General features: G+C 35.9%; 2 protein-coding genes across 2 annotated transcripts; one reads left to right on the top strand and one right to left on the bottom strand.

The window, feature by feature from the left end:
* Positions 1–2510: 2510 nt before the first annotated feature.
* LOC123530878 (N,N'-diacetylchitobiase-like) lies at positions 2511–5129 on the bottom strand. Its single transcript, XM_045311655.2, has one exon. The coding sequence runs from the start codon at positions 5127–5129 to the stop codon at positions 2511–2513; it is 2619 nt and encodes an 872-aa protein (XP_045167590.2).
* Positions 5130–8127: 2998 nt separating this feature from the next.
* Positions 8128–8472, top strand: LOC128546740 (sperm protamine P1-like). Its single transcript, XM_053518024.1, has one exon. The coding sequence runs from the start codon at positions 8128–8130 to the stop codon at positions 8470–8472; it is 345 nt and encodes a 114-aa protein (XP_053373999.1).
* Positions 8473–20522: the final 12050 nt, after the last annotated feature.

Here is a 20522-nt window from a genome sequence, read left to right as displayed (position 1 = left end):
TTTCATGCTTGCTGGCTTTAATCCACGAAAATAGATACCAAAGAACAAATAAAATTTTGAATCACTTTATCTTCAAAAGCTGAAATCTACGAATACTTATCCCCAGGAAATTAAGCCATTTTCACCCAAACGACGAAAGTTCATGTCTTAAAAGTAAAAAGATTAACTGTACACTATTTACTATATACTGCAAAATCATTATCATTCATTTGATCTTTTTTTGGTGATTTCATGCTTGCTTGCGTCAATCCACGAAAGGAACAAAATTAATAAAATTTTGAATCATTTTATATGCAAAAGCAGAAACCTACGAATACTTATCCCTACGAAATTAAGCCATTTTTACCTAAACGACGAAAGTTCATGCCTAAAAAAATGAAAATATTCACTGTAAAATGTTCCTTGCTCACTTGATGTTAATTGAACTTTTACTGATGGCAACGTGTACAGCGACACATGACACAATATTGTAAACTTTAAAAGTACCACATCAAACATGCGTGTAAGTATGATTTGAAATTACGACCTTGAAAATGAGAATCACTAAGTGCAAAGAGGAAATATGCAGTCCAGCAGTAAATGGGTCGAACTCTAAACATGCAGAGTGTCTCATGATAACTAGGTCATTAAATAAATAACGACCCCGATAATTTTACTAAGTTTGTAAATTAAATGTCCATCAATTCAAGTTGTCTTATACCTTGACGCACCTCGCGCCTAAGGTAATCCAGGTCTGGCAAATTCAGTTCGAGTCGAAACCGAAATCCGGATTAATGTACAGGTGTATTTACTTTATTGTATTGTGATCATATACATCTTATTAGGGTAAGTAATATAAACTAAAACATTATGCAGAGTAATATTTTATACATCAATAATAAACAATCAAACATCTTCCCCACAGTGAACCTTTGCTATAATGTAATCCATATTTTGTTCATTATCGACGTCTGGTCAATATTCTAGATGAGTTCTGATATGCACGTAGGTACCTGCAATTACCAATGAGCTGGTGCTATTTCATATATATACTTGATTTGCGGCAGTTTAAGCTGTTATCATAGCCCGGCCTTTTGCACATACAATATATTTAGAATAATCTTATTTATTTATTTTTCAACCAGTGCAATATTAAATGTGATGCATGTGTTTTTTAATTGTGGTTATGTTCTTCTTTTTATCTACTTTATTATTTTAGACACACATCATTTTTTTACAACTGGACACTTTACGCTAACGAAACAGGTGGTAGGCGTCATTATAGAACTGATATTACGTAATTAGCAGTAAGGCAGTAATGTGTAAAACGTGGTCATGTCCGGAAATGAATACAAAATGTTTGCATTTTCTTACGGGTAATTATCTATAGATAATATTGTATGTTCGTAGACAAGGACGAAACTCTCCAATTTGTTATGCAAGTGTAACGATGCAAAAAGTGTTCACACAGACAACATATGGGAAGATAGAACAGCTGTGTCATGTGTACTTTAGAAATCTCCTTGTTTACAGATTTTAGCGATACAATTTTTTTAATGATCTGCACTTTTCATAACAAAGAGTTTCGTTGATTTCTCTTGACCCATTCACATCAAACACCATTTAAAACAAACTCACCGAGTGGTGATAAAATACTTTTAAAATCTTTATCAGCTCTGAATTTATCATTAAGGTAGTGGACCCGTAATATTAATGTTTAAAAAAAATTATTAACTTGATACAGTCTTAAAGTTAACATAGTTTCGCACTGTGTTGAAATTTTTAAACAACTTTAACCATGTTCTTTTTTTTTAATTTTGTATAGTTTATGATATTTCCTCAAGCTCAAATAGAGACAAATTTCAAAGTGTTAAACACTACAAAACGTTCGCAGGGAATTCATTTAACCAATAATTTTGATAGAAAAAAACCTCAACGCACTTTTAAAAAATTATAAAACACAAAATAAAACTGTTGATAACACTTTTTCTAGGGGGCTTCAAGTAAAATGATTTAATCGGGCAGAAATTTAGATCCAACACTAAAAAAATTTGACCGAGTCCTGTGAGACTGTTTCAAATTTTGCTCTCTACATTCAAAATGTGTAAACTAAAGAGTAAATGCGAAATAAAGAACTTTTACCGCATATAACTCAGTATTTTCAAAGATGTCTAACCCTGCACCCTTCTGTATCAGAGGTAAGATTCTCTTCTTTATTTTGAACCCTCGCAACAACCTCCACCCTTGCAAACTATTAGAGTACTAACAGCGGCTACTTATACATCATGTTTTTTTCTCAAATATATATTTAGAAAGACATGTTTACACAACAACGTTAGAATATATTTCTTGAAAATATTGCATTTTAATATTACTCGGCTACAGACAAAAACTGTGCAGTGTAAACGCAGAGTGTACACTCTGTATTCTTATGTTCTGAAATGCCAAAAACGTCCAGTATGGTGGCCACTTGCTAATGAAAATGTCCTTGTTAACCTCTATAACAATTATATAATGTACTCGCCATTGTTTCATAGTATCAAATAGTGAATACATGTATTTACAAATAACTGAAGTGGCATTATCGCAACGATATACGTGTAACTCCAGTGCAAATTATTAGATTCAGCATCGTTTGTGATATGTAACGAAACTGTTCTACTTTTTCTGTTCAAAACTGGCGAGACAGCATATGCATGAATATCTGATACTCCCTTTGGTATCTGAGTTTCTGTGCCGACACTTCTCCATGATCTACTGTCATTCCCAAGCGATATCATGACTTCATGCCTAGGATAAAAGGTATTAATTTTAAGAATCCTCTTCTCCTCAGAAAAAGACAAACCTGGTGGTGGAATCCTATATGTGATCCCAGCATCTTCCAAACGACACAATTCCTTCATTCCTACAATATTTACAAATCTCTTAAAGTCCCTTATTTTCGCATATTTTCTTTCTATTGGTATCTTCAAGTTCTCCCACTCTGCCGCATGCCATGCCCTTTCAGCAAAAGCAAGAAGTCGTGGAAAAGTCATTTCATAAAGCTGGCTCTCATTTCGTATCGTTTCTGACCATATACAGGCCTCCATGCCAACAAAATTATTTAGAGTTTTAGTTTGTGGACATGGTCCTCCGCACAGGTCATTTAAGTCTATTTTCTGTCCCAATGAGTCAAACTCTGCATTAGCAAATATATCCATGGGCATGAATCCAAAAACTTTGTACGTGTCGATGTACCTGGTAGCCCAGTATAGACCTCTTTCTTCAGGATCCGGTTCATATGGATGGTCAAAATATAAATGGGTGGCCATCGAAAGTATTACTTTGTAGTCTGAATCTGCGAACTCAATCGCTCTTCCTCCAATCCGAGCCTCCCAAATGTTGTTCCAAGCATTCACAAGGACTTCTGTTTGTTTGAATTCTTTTGCGTCATAAGGACCTTGAGTCGCATTATAAATTCCGTCCTCCCACAACGAGATCTTTAAACCGTGCTTGTGCGCAATATCGGCTACTCTAACGATAAACATTTTTTTGATAGTACTGTGATCAAGACTAGAGTCATGTAACAAAGATTGACATATTGTGGAATTTTCCCACACGCCATCTGGCACCTCGTCACCGCCCAAATGAACACGCTCTAATTTTTGTATGCCTTTATATATTGACTGTAAGTCAGTTAGAATCGTTTCGACGAAACTGTAGGTCGCATTTAGACAAGGATTTATAGAACTTCCCAACCAACCTTGCACAGAATGGATACCGGACACATCATCTGAAAGAATATAAGACGGTCTAGTTCCATCGCTTTTAAATTGATGTAAATCTTGTTCTCTATACTGCATTGCTTTAATGGCGGAGAATGCATGGCCAGGAACATCTATTTCCGGTACTACTTCAACGTACCTTTCCTTTGCGTATCGTAATATATCCCTGAAGTCACCAACAGTATAGAAGCCAGAACCTTGTTTGTCCGAATATGGTCCAGATCCAAGACTTGGAATTAAACATCTATCATTTTCAAAATTGTAACATCGCCGTGAGCCATATTTGGTCAGTTCTGGAATCGATGGTATTTCAATTCTCCAACCGTCATCGTCCGTTAGGTGCATATGTAATTTATTCAGTTTATACAGTGACATTATGTAGATTAATTTCTTAATTGTTTCTTTATTGTGAAAGTTTCTACTTACATCTATCATTAATCCGCGATACGAGAACCGTGGATGGTCTTTAATCACCATATCCGGTAACGTGTGTGATGATTCCAACATACTAATAAGCGTTTGAGTACCGTAAAATGCCCCTTTACTACTGCTTGAAATTATAATGATTGATTTTGAATCTGGCTCTACTTTTATTTCATATTGTTCCTTGCTGAAGCTTTCATCCGTTTCATATTTGATGTATTTACCATTTTCAGCCTGTTCTGGTACTTCCTTCAGTCCAAGATGCATTGCTAGTATGTGTGAAACTTGCACATGCTCTAGATCTCTATCTATAGTCAATTGCTTCACAATGACCCAATCCTTATCGAAAACTATGTTCCTGCTGGGAAAAGTTTTCACAAAGAATGGTTTCGGTATAACTTGAATACCACTTTTTACCTTCTGAAATGCCTTATTCATCATATACCTGTCTCTTGGTGTGTACGGGTTATACGTATCACGCTCGTGCTTCTTCCATTGAAATGAATTCTCAAATGAATTAACAAAAGATAAGCTCCCGTCCTTTGTACTTTCAATTATTCTTGGAGATGATAATCTAAACGTACTCAAAGCAACAAACCAGTTTGGGAACTGATCTGTTTTAGCCGACATCTTCCATCCTTCAAGGATGAGATCGAGGCTACTGCCGGCAGAAATCCCTGGGAACTCGTCTTTAATCGGTGCCAAGAAAAACAATCCTCCATTAATCTGACCCACTTCAAATCCTGCCGTTTTGTGTGTGCTAGATGGAGTTAATGTATAAAAAAATATTCTCCATTGTCCAAATGATATGTTCTTATGTCCAACATTTGATAAAGTGATTTGAACGGACCTAGCAGTTTTCTCGTTGTCACCAGCTTTGACCTTCACCTTGAGATTTGCTGCTATATAATCCACAACAAATTGCTCTGGATCCAACCCTTTTCTACTCTGCAATACATTCATAGCGGTCTTTCCGATATAACACACAAGAATGGATCCTATAATTAACAAAGTACTTGAAGATTTTCTTATAATGAATAAAATGTTTTTATGACCGTCCAAATTCATTGCTCGTCTATACTTATTAATACCCATTAAAGATATACAGAATGTTACCGTTCACAACGCAATGTGCAAATGACAGTTTAAAGAATCAGTTATTCATCAGTTTAAATTACTAGCCACTTTTTACACTTTGTAAATGACTTAACGGTTTAAGAAAATGCATTGCTATCGCTTCAGAATCTTCCACTGTTTGATATAAGTGGACACGTGTTGTTATATTTGATCGATACACTTCTTACACATTACATGATACAAAATTCAAATGCAGAAAAGACATGTATGAATAATTCCATTTTAAAGAGAATATTCAACATATCCTATTAAGTACAATTTGATGAAACTAAATAAAAACAAGAGCACCGCCCTGCGGGTGCTGACGCTCATCTGATTTTTTTTGTATAATAGAAATATTGTCCTACCCATGATTTTCTAAGTCTAAAAAGGGCCATCATTCTTGCAAAAAGCAGGATAGAGTTACGTTTCTTGATGTACAGTGTCCACTTATGATGGTGAAAAACTGTTGCAAGTTTTAAAGCAATAGCTTTGATAGTTTATGAGAAAAGTTGACTTAAACATAATACTCAACCAAGAAAATGATTTTCTAAGTCCAAAAGGGGCAATAATTATTGCAAAAAGCAGGATGGAGTTATGTTGCTTGCTGTACAGGGTCAGCTTATGATGGTGAACAAGTGTTGCAAGTTTCAAAGCAATAGCTTTGATAGTTTAAGAGAAAAGGTTGACCTAAACATAAAACTTAACCAAGAAATCTGATATTTTCTAAGTCCAAAAGGGGCCATAAATCTTGCAAAAAGCAGGATGGAGTTATGTTTCTTGCTGTACAGGGTCAGCTTATGATGGTGAACAAGAGTTGCAAGTTTTAAAGCAATAGCTTTGATAGTTTAGGATAAAAGCTGACCTAAACATAAAACTTAACCAAGAAAACTGATTTTCTAAGTCCAAAAGGGGCAATAATTCTTGCAAAAAGCAAGATGGAGTTATGCTTCTTGATGTACAGGGTCTGCTTATGATGGTGAACAAGTATTCTAAGTTTCAAAGCAATAGCTTTGATAGTTTAGGAGAAAAGTTGACCTAAACATAAAACTTAACCAAGAAATCTGATATTTTCTAAGTACAAAAGGGGCCATAAATCTTGCAAAAAGCAAGATGGAGTTATGTTTCTTGCTGTACAGGGTCAGCTTATGATGGTGAACAAGTATTCCAAGTTTCAAAGCAATAGCTTTGATAGTTTAGGAGAAAAGCTGACCTAAACATAAAACTTAACCAGGCAACGCCGACGCCGACGCCGACGCCGACAACCGCTCAAGTGATGACAATAACTCATCATTTTTTTTCAAAAAATCAGATGAGCTAAAAATGATACAGACATCTGAAAGAAATGACACTGTAACGCCACTCTTTCTTCCTCATATGGTCAATACCAAATATGGTAAAAAATAGCCAATTTATGTCTAATTCAATTTAATACTAGTAAAGGATTTGCATTCGTAGTTTATATTTTTATATTTAAATTAGGATTTGAAATATATTGTTCTTACAAAATATTTTAAATCTTCGTGGTAATTAGTGAACTTTGATATAGGGAAGGTACTATGATGCTTTCGTGGTTAATATGGCCGACAGTGCGTCAAAAATGGGATTCCAAAGTATATCATTCAACTTTATTGTCCAATATTCATAATGAGTTCACTTCTGTTTATTTCTAGAGCACTCTACAGCTTGATATTGTAACATAATTAAGATTTTCTTGTAACATAATTAAAATTTTCTTGATAGTTCTCAGCTGTTACACACACAAAGTAAAACACGTTTTATATTCCCATCGACTTGAATTGTAAGACAATATAAGATTACTTCGAGATATTTGTTGACAGTCAATACCTTATTTTATACGAAAGAAACATCCAGACACCAAAATATACATTTACAACTACATATACATTTCACTTTTGGCATAACAGGGACATTTTGCAGTTTTTATTTCAAAAGTCTACCCACTATTCTAGTGATGAATTGACACTCCATGAAAGGGAATGTCCACCAGATCGTACGAGAACAAAGAGAAAGAAAATGTTATGGTATCAAATTATTGCTACATTTTAAAGGTTTTGAATCTTAGTAACTGTCAGTTTATATATTATGGAAACATTTCAGGATTAGTTATCTTAACTAGTTTCTCCATTCAAAAAAAAGCGTTTGATACGGGGTAACGAATGTGAACTGCCTTAATTATAAAACTTACCAAAAATTAAAGGGACTGAGCTCCAGATTTTAACTTTATTTAAAATTAAAGTTTTGTCATTTTATGAGCTTTTTAGCATAAGTTTTTGTTTCTAAACTATGTTAAAAATGCTAGATCAAGTAAAAATACTTAGTATGTCTGAGTCGGCTATCGAACACGAGTTGCACCGGTAAAACTCGCTTACATCTTGACAATTATATCACGAAAGAATTCAGACTTGACGACAGTTTATATAAAGCTTTAGATTAATATTGGTAAGAATAAGAAGAAGAAGAAGAAGAAGAAGAATGAGAAGTAAAAGAAAACAATGACGACAGGAAGATTTTTGTTGAGATTAACGTCGCACCGACACAATTATAGGTCATATGGCGACTTTCCAGCTTTGATGATGGAGGAAGACCCCAGGTGCCCCTCCATGCATTATTTCATCACGATCGGGCACCTGGGTAGAACCACCGACCTTCCGTAAGCCAGCTGGATGGCTTCCTCACGTGAAGAATTCAACGCCCCGAGTGAGGCTCTAACCTACATCGATGAGAGGCAAGTGATTTGAAGTCAGCGACCTTAACCATTCGGCCACGGAGACCCCAGAAAAAGAAGAAGAATAAAAGTAGAAGAAAAAGGAGAAGAAGAAGAATGAAGAGTAGAAGAAAAAGGAGAAGAAGAAAAATGAGAAGTAGAAGAAAAAGGAGAAGAGGAAGAATGAGTAGAAGAAAAAGGAGTAGAAGAATGAGAAGTAAAAGAAAAAGGAGAAGAAGGAAAATGAGAAGTAGAAGAAAAACGAGAAGAAGAAGAAGAAGAAGAAGAAGAATGAGAAGAAGGAGAAAATGGAGAAAAGGAAGAATCAGAAGAAGAAGAAAAAGGAGAAGAAGTAGAATGATAAGAAGAATCAAAAAGGAGAAGAAGAATGAGAATGAGAAGAAAATGGAGAAGCGGAAGAATGAGAAGAAGAAAAAAAAGGAGAAAGGGAAAAATGAGTAGAAGAAAAAGGAGAAGAAGAATGAGAAGTTAAAGAAATAGGAGAAGAAGACAAATGAGAAGTAGAAGGAAAATAAGAAGAAGAAGAATGAGCAGAAGAGAAAAGAGAAGAGAAAGAATGAGAAGTAAAAGAAAAAAGGAGAAGGAGTAGAATGAGAAGTGGAATCAAAAAGGAGAAGAAAGAATGAGAAGTATAGGGAAAAGGAGAAGAAGAAGAATGAGAAGTATAAGGAAAAGGAAAAGGAGAAGAATGAGGCTAGAACAAAAGAAGAATGAAGAAGAAGAAAAGTACCATTACGTATTTGGCAATCATATACATGATACTAAAAGCTTATAAATGTTAATGATACAAGCATCTAAGATTGATGAAACTATTGAAATGTTGTAAGGAAATAATGTTTTTCAAATTAGGGTATGACCCACCTAATGATGAATCTTTCAAATGTTCAAAATAATGTTACAGCAATATACTGCATCAAGTGAGAGACTTGTATGCAAAATTTGAACAATTTTTTTTATAAATTTTGTATAATTCATATTACTTCAAGCTCAAGTAGAGACAAATTTCAAAGTGATGGCCACTGTTCAAAACGTTTGCAGAGAATTCATTAAACCAATTATTTTGATAAAAGAAACGTCAAACTATTGGTAAACAATTATAAAACACAAAACAAAACTGTGAATATCATTTTTTTTCTAGGATGCCTCAAGTAAAAGGATTTAATGAGACAGAATTCTAACTCAAACATTGAAAAAATAAGGTCGAGTTTTGTGGGACTGATTTAAATTTTGCTCATTTCATTCAAAAATAACCTTGGAGCAGAAGTAAATCCTACCTACACTTCTTCCACAATAAGTAATCTAAAGAATAAAGGCAAAATAGAAAATAGAGAATTTTTACCGCATGTAACTCAATATTTTTAAAGATGTTTAACTCTGTCCCCTTCTTTTTCAGAGGTTAATTCACTTTGAACAGCAAGAAATCACTTATCAAATGAAATATTTTCACTTTTGTACAATAAGTCAATAATAAGTTTTGAAAAAAGTAAAAGCTTACTACGAAAAGGGAAAATAAGGAGACAAAAAATTTGGTCCCAGTGGGGTTTGAACCTATGTCCCCGCCCTCCCCCACCCCCGTGTGAAAAATCTAAGTCAAGGTAGGTTAATTGTAGGAATTGAATACTCTTCAAAAGGAGGTACACTATTACATGGGTCATACCCTTAATGTTTGCTGTGGTATGCAAGATACAGTTGTATGTTGTATTTTAACAAAAGCTTGTAAACTGCAATATCAGAAGTAAAAGTTACTTTCGAGTAGCTATATCAATATACTTAAAGCAGCTGTGAATGCGTTTATCTTGAAAAAAAAATGGTGAATATAAATGTGGTATAATTATAAACATATAAAAGTTACTTATAATCCTCGCATCTAAAACGTCATTGTAAAATGAAGCGTTAGTCCTGGCAGACGTGGAGCTCTACTAATCAGAAATTTTAAAGAAAGGATCAGAGTATTAAGAATACTGATGCCACCTTTTTATCCAATCAACGTTTGGTTGACACTTAGTGTTGGCAATAGCATCATCAGTCACAGAAACGCCCGGAACATTCATTTGCTTGTGCTTTTACGATAGTTCATTAGTTGCTTTTCGCTACGTTTTGTATAAATTCTGAACGTACTTTCAACTGAATGACACCATTATGTTTCATTGCGTAAAACTGCTGCTGAATTGAAAACCGAAATGTCAAAAATTACATGAGTGAGCTCGCGTTAATTCACTTATTACCGAGTTACAATCAATAGAACTCGCAATAAATGAGGGTTTTATATCCCTTAAGGACATATGTAATACCCTAGTCATGTCTTAATTTGTTTAAAAGTGCCAGAACTCTATCAGTAATTACGTTTATGTTTCGCGTTATCGTTGCGATGAGAACGATTTTTCGGAACACCCGCGAAACGAAATGAAAGATTACTACAACAACTAACGAAATGAGCAGCACCATGAGAAAACCAATATAGTGCGTTTGCGACCAGCATGGATCCAGACCAGCCTGCGCATCCGCGCAGCCTGGTCAGGATCCATGCTGTTCGCTTTTAAAACCTATTGGAATTGGAAAAACCGTTAGCGAACAGCATGGATCCTGACCAGACTGCGCGGATGTGCAGGCTGGTCTGGATCCATGCTGGTCGCAAACCCACAATGTTGGTTTTCTCATGGCGCGGCTCAAATGACCTTTTGTTCAGTGAGCTTCACATTCTAATGACGATGCACTATTTTATATATTATTAATTAACTTTTCAATATTACACACTATATGAGACCAATTGTGAACATCATGTGAAACAGATAGAGCTAATACAAAACATAACTGAGCCAATATGAGAAAAGCAGGGCCAATACGAGAAAACAGGGCCAATACGGAATTCAAGCATTTTGATTGGTTCAAAAGAGAGGGCCAATACGGAGAAGTCACTTTGGTTAGATCTTTAAATGACGCAATTTTGTTTTACACCATAGTTATACATTACAATTTTTTGACCTAAAAAATGATCTAACATGTTCATCTTATAACCAAGTATGACTGAGCGGACGTACGATGTCGATGTACATCTTTATAGACTACAACGATACTTTCGCATATTCGGTATTGTGACAATTTTCAAGGCAACTAATGTGAAAATATGCAAAAACTCGGATTAATTAGAAGGATGAGACTTATCTTTAACAGACATTTTGATAGTGTGGACCATTTGTGCAATGTTAAATAGCGATTCACATGCCGGAAAGTGGATGCATAAATTGGCGAACATGAGTGTCTGACAGTTGTAAACTACAAACAATTTCGGATTAGAATTAAACGAGTCACGGGGTGTGTAAAATGTGCTTGGTTGGTTGTATTATCTTGATCAACACGTATGTGTACAATTTTGTGTCCTGTTGGTTGCAGCCTAAAAGGAAATGACTTTTAAAGCAGTTTTTATCACAGTTCAAATGATAAAATACTCACTAAAGAAAATAAATAGGAATTCCAAAAAAAATAAGGTAAGTTCTAGTTACTCTTGATTATGTCGCATCAAAAATATCTCTCAAAATTATTCCCAAATACCTACATACAACTCATTCTGTTTTACTGGCTAAAATGGTTATGATTTCTAAAATAAGTCTAAACAACTTGTCAAGATTTTTCACCTGAACGTGCATAGCTGCAATAAGATAACTCGCAGAGTTCTTATGGTGTTACCGCCAACAGTCGAATGTTAAATAATAATATTATCATTTATCAAGCGATTTCATATTGGCCTAGTTATTTGTTCTCGGGCAGTCGTATTGGCCCTCGGCATTTTTATTTTAATGAAATAAAAATAAACAAGAATAAACAATCAAAATATTGAGTAGTTATATCCGTGTTTTATGGTACTGTGCATAACTGTTTCCATTTACAACTGTTCGTTCAATGAAGTTGTTTCCAAAATACATCAGGTTGTATTTCAGGACCTCTGTAAAATTTCGTGTTACGCGGTTCACGCACAATTACTGTTCAGAAGATAAAATACTGAACTAACGGTAGATAACGAGTGAAACAAAACAGTCTTTTTGGTTCAGATTTGTCGCCCTTACAAGAATAACTAAAAGTTGTACGTACACGGAACAAAACAGTTTCAGAGTAAATGTCGAGGCGTCAGCTTTTACAATAGCAGTTGGTAGTTTATAGGGTTACATGCGGCTTGACCAGTGTCAAATTCTTCAAAATAGTATTCAACTCTAAGTATTCAGTCATGTTTAACAGAATAAGCAGCTCTACGTGCAAAATGCCAAAATAAGAGGCCTAATTAAGAAAAGGATTCTGAGAAAAAAATAATCCTCTGACAATAGTTTTGTTTATGCTGAGTAGATATGGAAGAGTTCTGTGTATCAATCCATCCGACTCTTGTTTTCTCTGTTTGTCATCAGACCAAATATGGTAATATTCTTGAAAATTGGCTCATATTTCACAGACCGAGATTTCACTATTAGCTATGTATTAAGTATAGTCTTATAAATGACAGATATTGTTTATAGATTTAAGATAATATATACAAATACGTCATAACCATATGCTTTTTTCAGGTCTCTGTGTTAAGGTGTTGATTATTACAAACACCTCACATATGCAATTTAAGGATTTTATTCAGCGGGCTTGTACTTGATGTAAAAGGTGTGTCGCATACAGGGAAGGTGGTCAGTGCTGCATACAGGGAAGGGGGTCTGTGCCGCATACAGGGAGGGTGTCGGTGCTGCATACAGGGAAGGGTGTCAGTGCTGCATACAGGGAAGGTGGTTAATGCTGCATACAGGGAAGGTGGTCTGTGCCGCATACATGGAAGGTGGTCTGTGACGCATACAGGGAAGGGGGTCAGTGCCGTATACAGGGAAGGTGATCTGTGTCGCATACAGGGAAGGTGGTCTGTGCCACATACAGGGAAGGTGGTCAGTGCTAAATTGAGGGAAGGTGGCCTGTGTCGCATACACGGAAGGTGGTCTGTGCCGCATACAGGGAAGGGGATCAGTGCCGCATAAAGGGACGGTGGTCTGTGCTGCATACAGGGAAGGTGGTCTCTGCCGCATACAGGGAAGGGAGTCAGTGCTGCATACAGGGAAGGGAGTCAGTGCCGCATACATTGAAGGTGGTCTGTGCCGCATACAGGGAAGGGGTCAGTGCTGCATACAGGAAAGGTGGTCTGTCCCGCATACAGGGAAGGGGGTCTGTGACGCATACAGGGAAGGAGGTCAGTGCCGCATACAGGGAAGGTGGTCATTGCCGCATATAGGGAAAGTGGCCTGTGCTGCATACAGGGAAGGTGGTCTGTGCTGCATACAGGGACGGTGGTCTGTGCTGCATAAAGGAAAGGTGGTCTGTACTGCATACAGGGAAAGTGGTCTGTGCGACATACAGGGAAGGAGGTCTATGCCGCATACAGGGAAGCGGGTCAGTGCCGCATACAGGGACGGTGGTCTGTGCGCATACAGGGAAGGTGGTGTGTGCCGCATACAGGGAAGGGGGTCAGTGCTGCATACAGGGAAGGTGGTCTGTGCTGCATACAGGGAAGGGGGTCAGTGCCGCATACAGGGAAGGGGGTCTGTGCTGCATACAGGGAAGGGGGTCTGTGCCGCATACAGGGAAGATGGTCTGTGCTGCATACAGGGACGGTGATCTGTGCTGCATAAAGGGACGGTGGTCTGTGCTGCATACAGGGAAGGTGCTCTGTGCCGCATATAGGGAAGGTGGTCTGTGCTGCATACAGGGAAGGTGGTTTGTGCCGCGTACAAGGAAGGTGGTCTGTGCTGCATACAGGGAAGGGGGTCAGTGCTGCATACAGGGACGGTGGTCAGTGTTGCATACAGGGAAGGGGGTCTGTGCTTCAAACAGGGAAGGTGGTCTTAGCTGCATACAGGGAGGGTGGTTTGTGCCGCATACAGGGAAGGTTGTCAGGGCCGCTTACAGGGAATGTGGTCTGTGCCGCATACAGGACGGTGGTAAGTGCTGCATACAGGGAAGGGGGTAAGTGCTGCATACAGGGAACACAGCGGGTTTATCTTTTCAAGCTGTTTTCTACCGTGCATTTATTTCCATTAATTATATTTCTATGTTAAGTGTCTTGATATCTGTAAATTCATCGTCTAATAATTTAGGATACTGAAATATGTATTAAAGTCTTTAAGAAAATCCATTGGAAGCATAGATCGCAACCAAGGTAAATAATTGCGTATTTTGTTTGAGTCCGTTTCCGTGAGGTAATGCAGTGTGCAACACCCCTGTAGCACCGGTTTAAGTGGTATTCTGTTATAGGAAAATTGAGAAGGTTCCATGATCCCACATAACCAGAAAATATAACATCATTGAATCCCAGTATGGGGAGACTTTTACAGCCACTACACGACACAAAACGACTTCTTCAAATTGCGATAATTGACAAACTCTACAGGATATTCTATTGAAGCTTAGAATGCAAAAAGAAAATTAACTGAATCTCTTCATGAGAGGTACTGATATGTGCAACACCCTTCATGTATCCTAGCGCAATTATATTTTTATATTTAAAATTCTTCCCGTAAAAATGTCATCAATGTCATTTTCTATGTATGACCTTTTTGATGTACAATAACTTCTTTACATATATCTGACAATTTAACAATTAAATTAAGTTGCTAAAGTCTGCCTCACCTAATTTTGGACCTCCGATAATTTATTTGTACTGTATGTAAAATTGTCAAAAATGCCAGCGTTGATACTAGAAGGTTAATATCTTCAGACTTGTTTTTCATTTTATGAAACAATGTAAACTGAAGTTAGAAATCAAGATTTTGTGATGATTTTTCCATAGATTTACGTTGTAAAATGACGTGACGTCCATTCCAAGACGGCGGCGTCCATACTAACGTCATTCATGGTAGGTCCTGAATTTCCCCGCTAATTGAGCAGTTATTTCCGTTTCAGGTTTTTAGCGTTTTGCTGAACTTAATAGTTAGCAGTGCGGCAAAATAAGTACATGCCATGTGCGTATCATTATTTCGGCCGAGGACAGTAGCCTCAGTAGAGGTACACGCACCCATTTAATGCATTTTCATTACTGGCTACTGTTAAAACAATTGTATTAATGAATGTTCGGATGCTAACACTCTGGTTTTTAGCATGAATACATTTCTTTGTACCGGTTGGTGCTTTCTGTTACTTCCCTGCAGAAGATAGAAGTAGCATGTTCAAGTGCGTCACTGACTTTCATTTTTGATGGAGCGGTATAAAACATTGTCTGTTTCAGTGCTTTATTTCACTAACTTAAAGTCACAACGCCACAATTATTTCATCACGGGTGGGAATCTGAGTAGTACTACAGACCTTTCGTAAGACAGCTGGATGGCTTCCTATCATGAAAGAATTCTAGAGAGGTTTCGAACATCGTTGAGGGACAAGTGATTCTGAGTTAGCGACTTCAACCACGTTGGTGCGGACGTCACCTTAACGGCAGTCTATTGAAATGCTCACAAAACTCCCCAAAACTAATATGAAATTAGGTGCTACCTAAAACGCAGAGCTCCCTTGAAAAATCATCAGTGCCTCTTAGGATTTAAAGGACTGGTGTTATTGCAGTGGCTCCAAGTATCTGGAATCATGGATCCGTTTTAGGAAGTTTATGTTCTGTTAGATCTATTACAATTATTTTTATTAATGATAATTCATGATTTCTGAACGCATGTCTTAGATTGTAAACAAAAGAAAGTTCGGTATAGATTTACATCTGCACCAAGATGAAAAGAAAGACGTGTTTGAATAATTTCTGTTAATTAAAACGCACTGCATTAACAATTTTACATAAATTATAATCATAGCAGAAACCATTCACAAATTATAATTGCATCAAATTGAAAAGCGTGGTCTGTGAAATTTTTAAACCAACAGAATCTCATTAGGCCAATAGCCTTAGAAATTCTGTCTCTTTTCATGTGAATGTTTGGAAATGAGGATGTAAATAGTTCATATTCCAAATCCAAAGTTTATAGAGATCAGAATTTACGTAATCCTGGACAATGACTTTTGTAATTCTACCAAGCTTGTTTTAAATTCAAAAGACAAGCAATTTTTAAAGGTTAATGATCAAAATTTTACTCGTAGAAAAATACTACTTGCCGAAATTCTCGAAACCCCCATTTGATGTACTGAACTGCTAAGTTAAAACAGTCTGTGCCTTTTTATGGTCAATCTTTTAGCAATATAGAATATGGATGGTAGTAGGAACCTATTTTATGTTTATTGATAATTCGTAGCCAATAGTTCTTTTCCTAGTGTTAAATTCTGGTCTGTGATTTTTATGCCCCCGAAGGGAGGCATATAGTTTTTGAACCGTCTGTCCGTCTGTCGGTCTGTTGGTCTGTCCGTAATTTTCGTGTCCGGTCCATATCTTTGTCATCCATGGATGGATTTTCAAATAACTTGGCATGAATGTGTACCACAGTAAGACGACGTGTTGCGCGCAAGACCCAGGTCCGTAGCTCAAAGGTCAAGGTCACACTTAGACGTTAAAGGTCATTTTTCATGATAGTGCATTGATGGGCGTGTCCGTCATCCATGGATGGATTTTCAAGTAACTACGCATAAATGTGTGGCACAGTAAGACGACGTGTCGCGCGAAAGACCCAGGTCTGTAGCTCAATGTTCAAGGTCCACTAACGTTAAGTATTTTGAACTGCCAACCTTTCGGACTTCAGTCATTCTGAACTCGTAAAATATACACTAATGTGGTAAAGTATGACGTCGTGAACACAAATAAAGTACTAGATATAAATTTCAGTTATGGCAGCGTGACGAAAAGTCGATTTGCATTGAAAATATGTGTTTTATCTTGTTTTCTTAGTAGGAAAAGTATTACGCACTTATTTTTAAACATCGACGCTCAATACATTTATAGTCAGGTATAAACACTAAATGTTGTATGTTCTTATTCTATAATTTCCATGAGCGCAGTTACACTATCAGGACCTCATTTTAAGGACTATGCATATTTCGACAATGCAAAATTGAGATTGTCGTAACACGTTAAATGTCTGTATATTTTGCCCTAAATTTTAAAAAAAAAAAGTTTTATTGCGACCCTTTTTTGTACACAGTCTTGGAACCTACATAAAAACAAAACCTTGTTAAATTTCACTAAATACTTTGTTTTTAAAAATTTTCAAAACTAAAATAAATAAAAAAAAAACAACAACAAAAAAAACACTAAAAATCAAAAAAAAAAAAATAAAAAAAAAAAAATGGTTCCTTAAAAAGAATCGAACTCCCAAACCTTTGGATTTCAACTCAAACTCGCAAACCACTCACTACTGTGGAAGATGACGGGGAAAACCAAATAAAGTTTTAAAAAATTTTTCAGTTATGGCAGCGTGACAAAAATCAAATTTGCATTGAAAATATTGTATTTATCTTGTTTTTCTTAGTAAAAAGAAATTTAAGACTTTTTTTTTATCAGACTCATTTTACATTTTTATTCAGGTTATAAACACTAATAGTTTTTGTTCTTTTTTTATATATTTCCAATGACGCGAACACTGGGACCCATTTTAAGGACTATGCTTTTTCGACAATGAAAAATTGTATGTAAAAGAGATTTCGAACAACGCGAGAAATGCACGGGGATCAAAAAGAAACTAATTATTATAAGAAAATGTATCTCCGAATAAATTATAAAGTATCAATGACACTCAAAAACATGTCCCAAAAGTGCACTTAGTCTAGAAGAAAATGCATAGAAATTTTCGGGGTAAGTATTTGGTACCGTAAGTATCTCATATATATACAATATATATATTCTTCAATCAAGGATATGTCAGTGTAAATGAGCTGAGCGTTAGCTTTCTAAGAAAACGCAGTTAAACTATATTACACGAATCACACGTGCACCGCTCTTTTACAAAACTGTGTCCGCCATGTTTTCTTCAGTGAACGAAATAAAAGGAGTATTTTACCTTAGATTTCCTTATTGTAGAGTACGATTGACTTTCTAATCTAAATAAAACATTACTTTTTTATAACATCCCACTGTCCGATCTTTCTGATCACGTAACGATCACTCACAATTACAAAATAAAACCAACGTGTCATCAAAATTATCACTTTACACGGCTTCATCGACATCACGGCCTACTAACATTAAATTTGTAATCATGCGCCAACCAAACAAATGATGAAAGATCGGTACTTTTTCAAAGACATGTTTTATTTCCTGTAATTTTCTGATATTCTAACCTTCAAACAACCGAATTGTATGCACAGAAATAACGAAACATTTATGCAATATAGCTTTTAGTATAAATTTTGGATCTATCTTTTTCCAGCCCAACAACAGACATGTATATGTCACAAACCCGGTCTGTCCTCAAAATCAGTGTCAAAGGTTACTAGAACATAAATACAATAAATAAACAACCGCTTACTATGTTCTTGTAAGTCCTGTAAGATGAAACGGCTCGTGTTTATACATTTATATATATTCCGTATCGGAAACATTGACAATCACAAGTCGATCCTTACCACGAAATGAAAACAGTTACTTTTATGCCTTTGTTTACATTTCAAAAGTAACTATTCACATATACGTTCAAGAACGTAAATTTCGTGCTTTCCGACCCACATGGTGTGTAAACTTCTTTATTTAAAAGTATGGTGTATTCGGCAAACCATTTGTAACTTCCGACGTGGTAAATGTCATTGTCAGTTATGTTTACGAAATTTAATTGAATATTTATGTTTTATACTTGCAAAAGAAAAACTTGATGGTCATGGTCGCTGGCTTCGAATTCCTCGCCCATCACCGACGTGGGATCAAAAACCCACTTGAGGTGTGAAACTTTTCACGTAAGGAAGCCATCCAACTGAGGTTAGTGTCTCGATCTAGGTACTAGTCTGAGCCTCAAAAATGTCTGGGGGGACCCCTGGAGCCTTTCACCACCAACAAAACCTGGGAAAAGTTCATTGTGTCGTTTCGGTGTTACTCACAATCAAACAAAATAAACATTGTTCCCGTTTTTGTTTGTTTGTTTTATATAAATGAATATGCAAAAAGGGTTCGAAATGATTTATTCGATTTTTATCATAGAGTTCTAGTTTATTTTTCACCTTAAATTAAAGCAAACGTGTTCAATATAATTTTAAACAAACTCTGAAGTTTAGTAGGTTGTAGCATTCTCTAGGTCAATGGTATTTTTATTACCTTCTGTAGTCAGTCATTATCTATTGTGAAAAAAAACTCTTTTTAACCAAAGTGGAAAAATTCAGGTACTTGAAAATGCAGCTTTCTAAAGTTAGAATTCTCGATGTCATTTGTCAGACATACCTTGTAAATAAATAATATTATTACAAAATTAATACTGCTATTTCTTTTGTTGCACTTTGCGGACTTGTGATAAAGTTATTTATGTGCATCTGTTCACAACGAAGCACTGACCCTGATGACTATGTACGAGAAAATATAAGAGTGAACTAAGTGTTGACTGAAAAAGGGCAACATTTATTTTGCCGAACAATACCTTAACAAATATATATATTCACATATCTGGGCGAAAAATACGCTTAACAAATATATATTTTCACATATCTGGGCGAAAAATACCGCTCAAAATTATTTTCACATATCTGCAACAATACGCCATTGCAAAACAAACAAATAAATATATATATTTTCACATGTCTGGGCAGAAAATACCGCCGAAAAATACCTTAACAAATTTATATTTTCACATATCTGGGCGAAACATACCGTCCTTAACAAATAGATATGTTCTCATATCTGAATGGAGTTACAGTTCAATACCATAACAAATATATATATTCACATAGTAGGGCGGATATAACCGCCGAAAGCATATCAAGAAATGTAGATGAATTTGCATATTAAGAGAAATCTTTCAAAATTAGAAAATTGTCACTTGAAAGAGGAGGCGGAATGGCATGTGGTGGTAAGATAAAACCAGAAATTGATTAGCTTTTACCGTAGTATATAAATTAACATATTTCAGAATAGGACCGATTTGCTCCAAATGTACAACAATGACATAAATAATTTTATCTACCTATAAAATTCATATATATATGAGCAGTACAATTCCTGTAAATGAGCACTACGTAAGCGCTCAGGCCCCTCTCGCACACCATACCAATAGTTCGAACTTCTTTAATGTGTAAAGGCATGTGCACAAAAATGACAAATTTTGCCAACACCTGGTAAATTGTAATGTGTTTTTTAGAAAAGTAATAAACGGAAATAGGAAAATAGCTCTCAGCTCATTTACACGGATAGTTTAGCTTTATTATGTATGTTATAGTTTTTCGCAGTTATGCACGATGACATAGAATACTTACCCCGAAAATTGTGACACGAACATACTGATAACTTTTCCCACTTTACTTTTTAAATTAAAGTAAGAGTTCAGCACTTCATGGTTTTGATGTATTGTCACATTGGAATAACGTTTGTTTTACAGTAACTTCGAAATTAATCAGAAATAATATCATGTACCCCA

The sequence above is a fragment of the Mercenaria mercenaria genome, chromosome 11, assembly GCF_021730395.1.
Source record: "Mercenaria mercenaria strain notata chromosome 11, MADL_Memer_1, whole genome shotgun sequence".
In the NCBI taxonomy this organism is placed as follows: Eukaryota; Metazoa; Mollusca; class Bivalvia; order Venerida; family Veneridae; genus Mercenaria; species Mercenaria mercenaria.
This window is presented reverse-complemented; position numbering and strand designations above follow the sequence as displayed.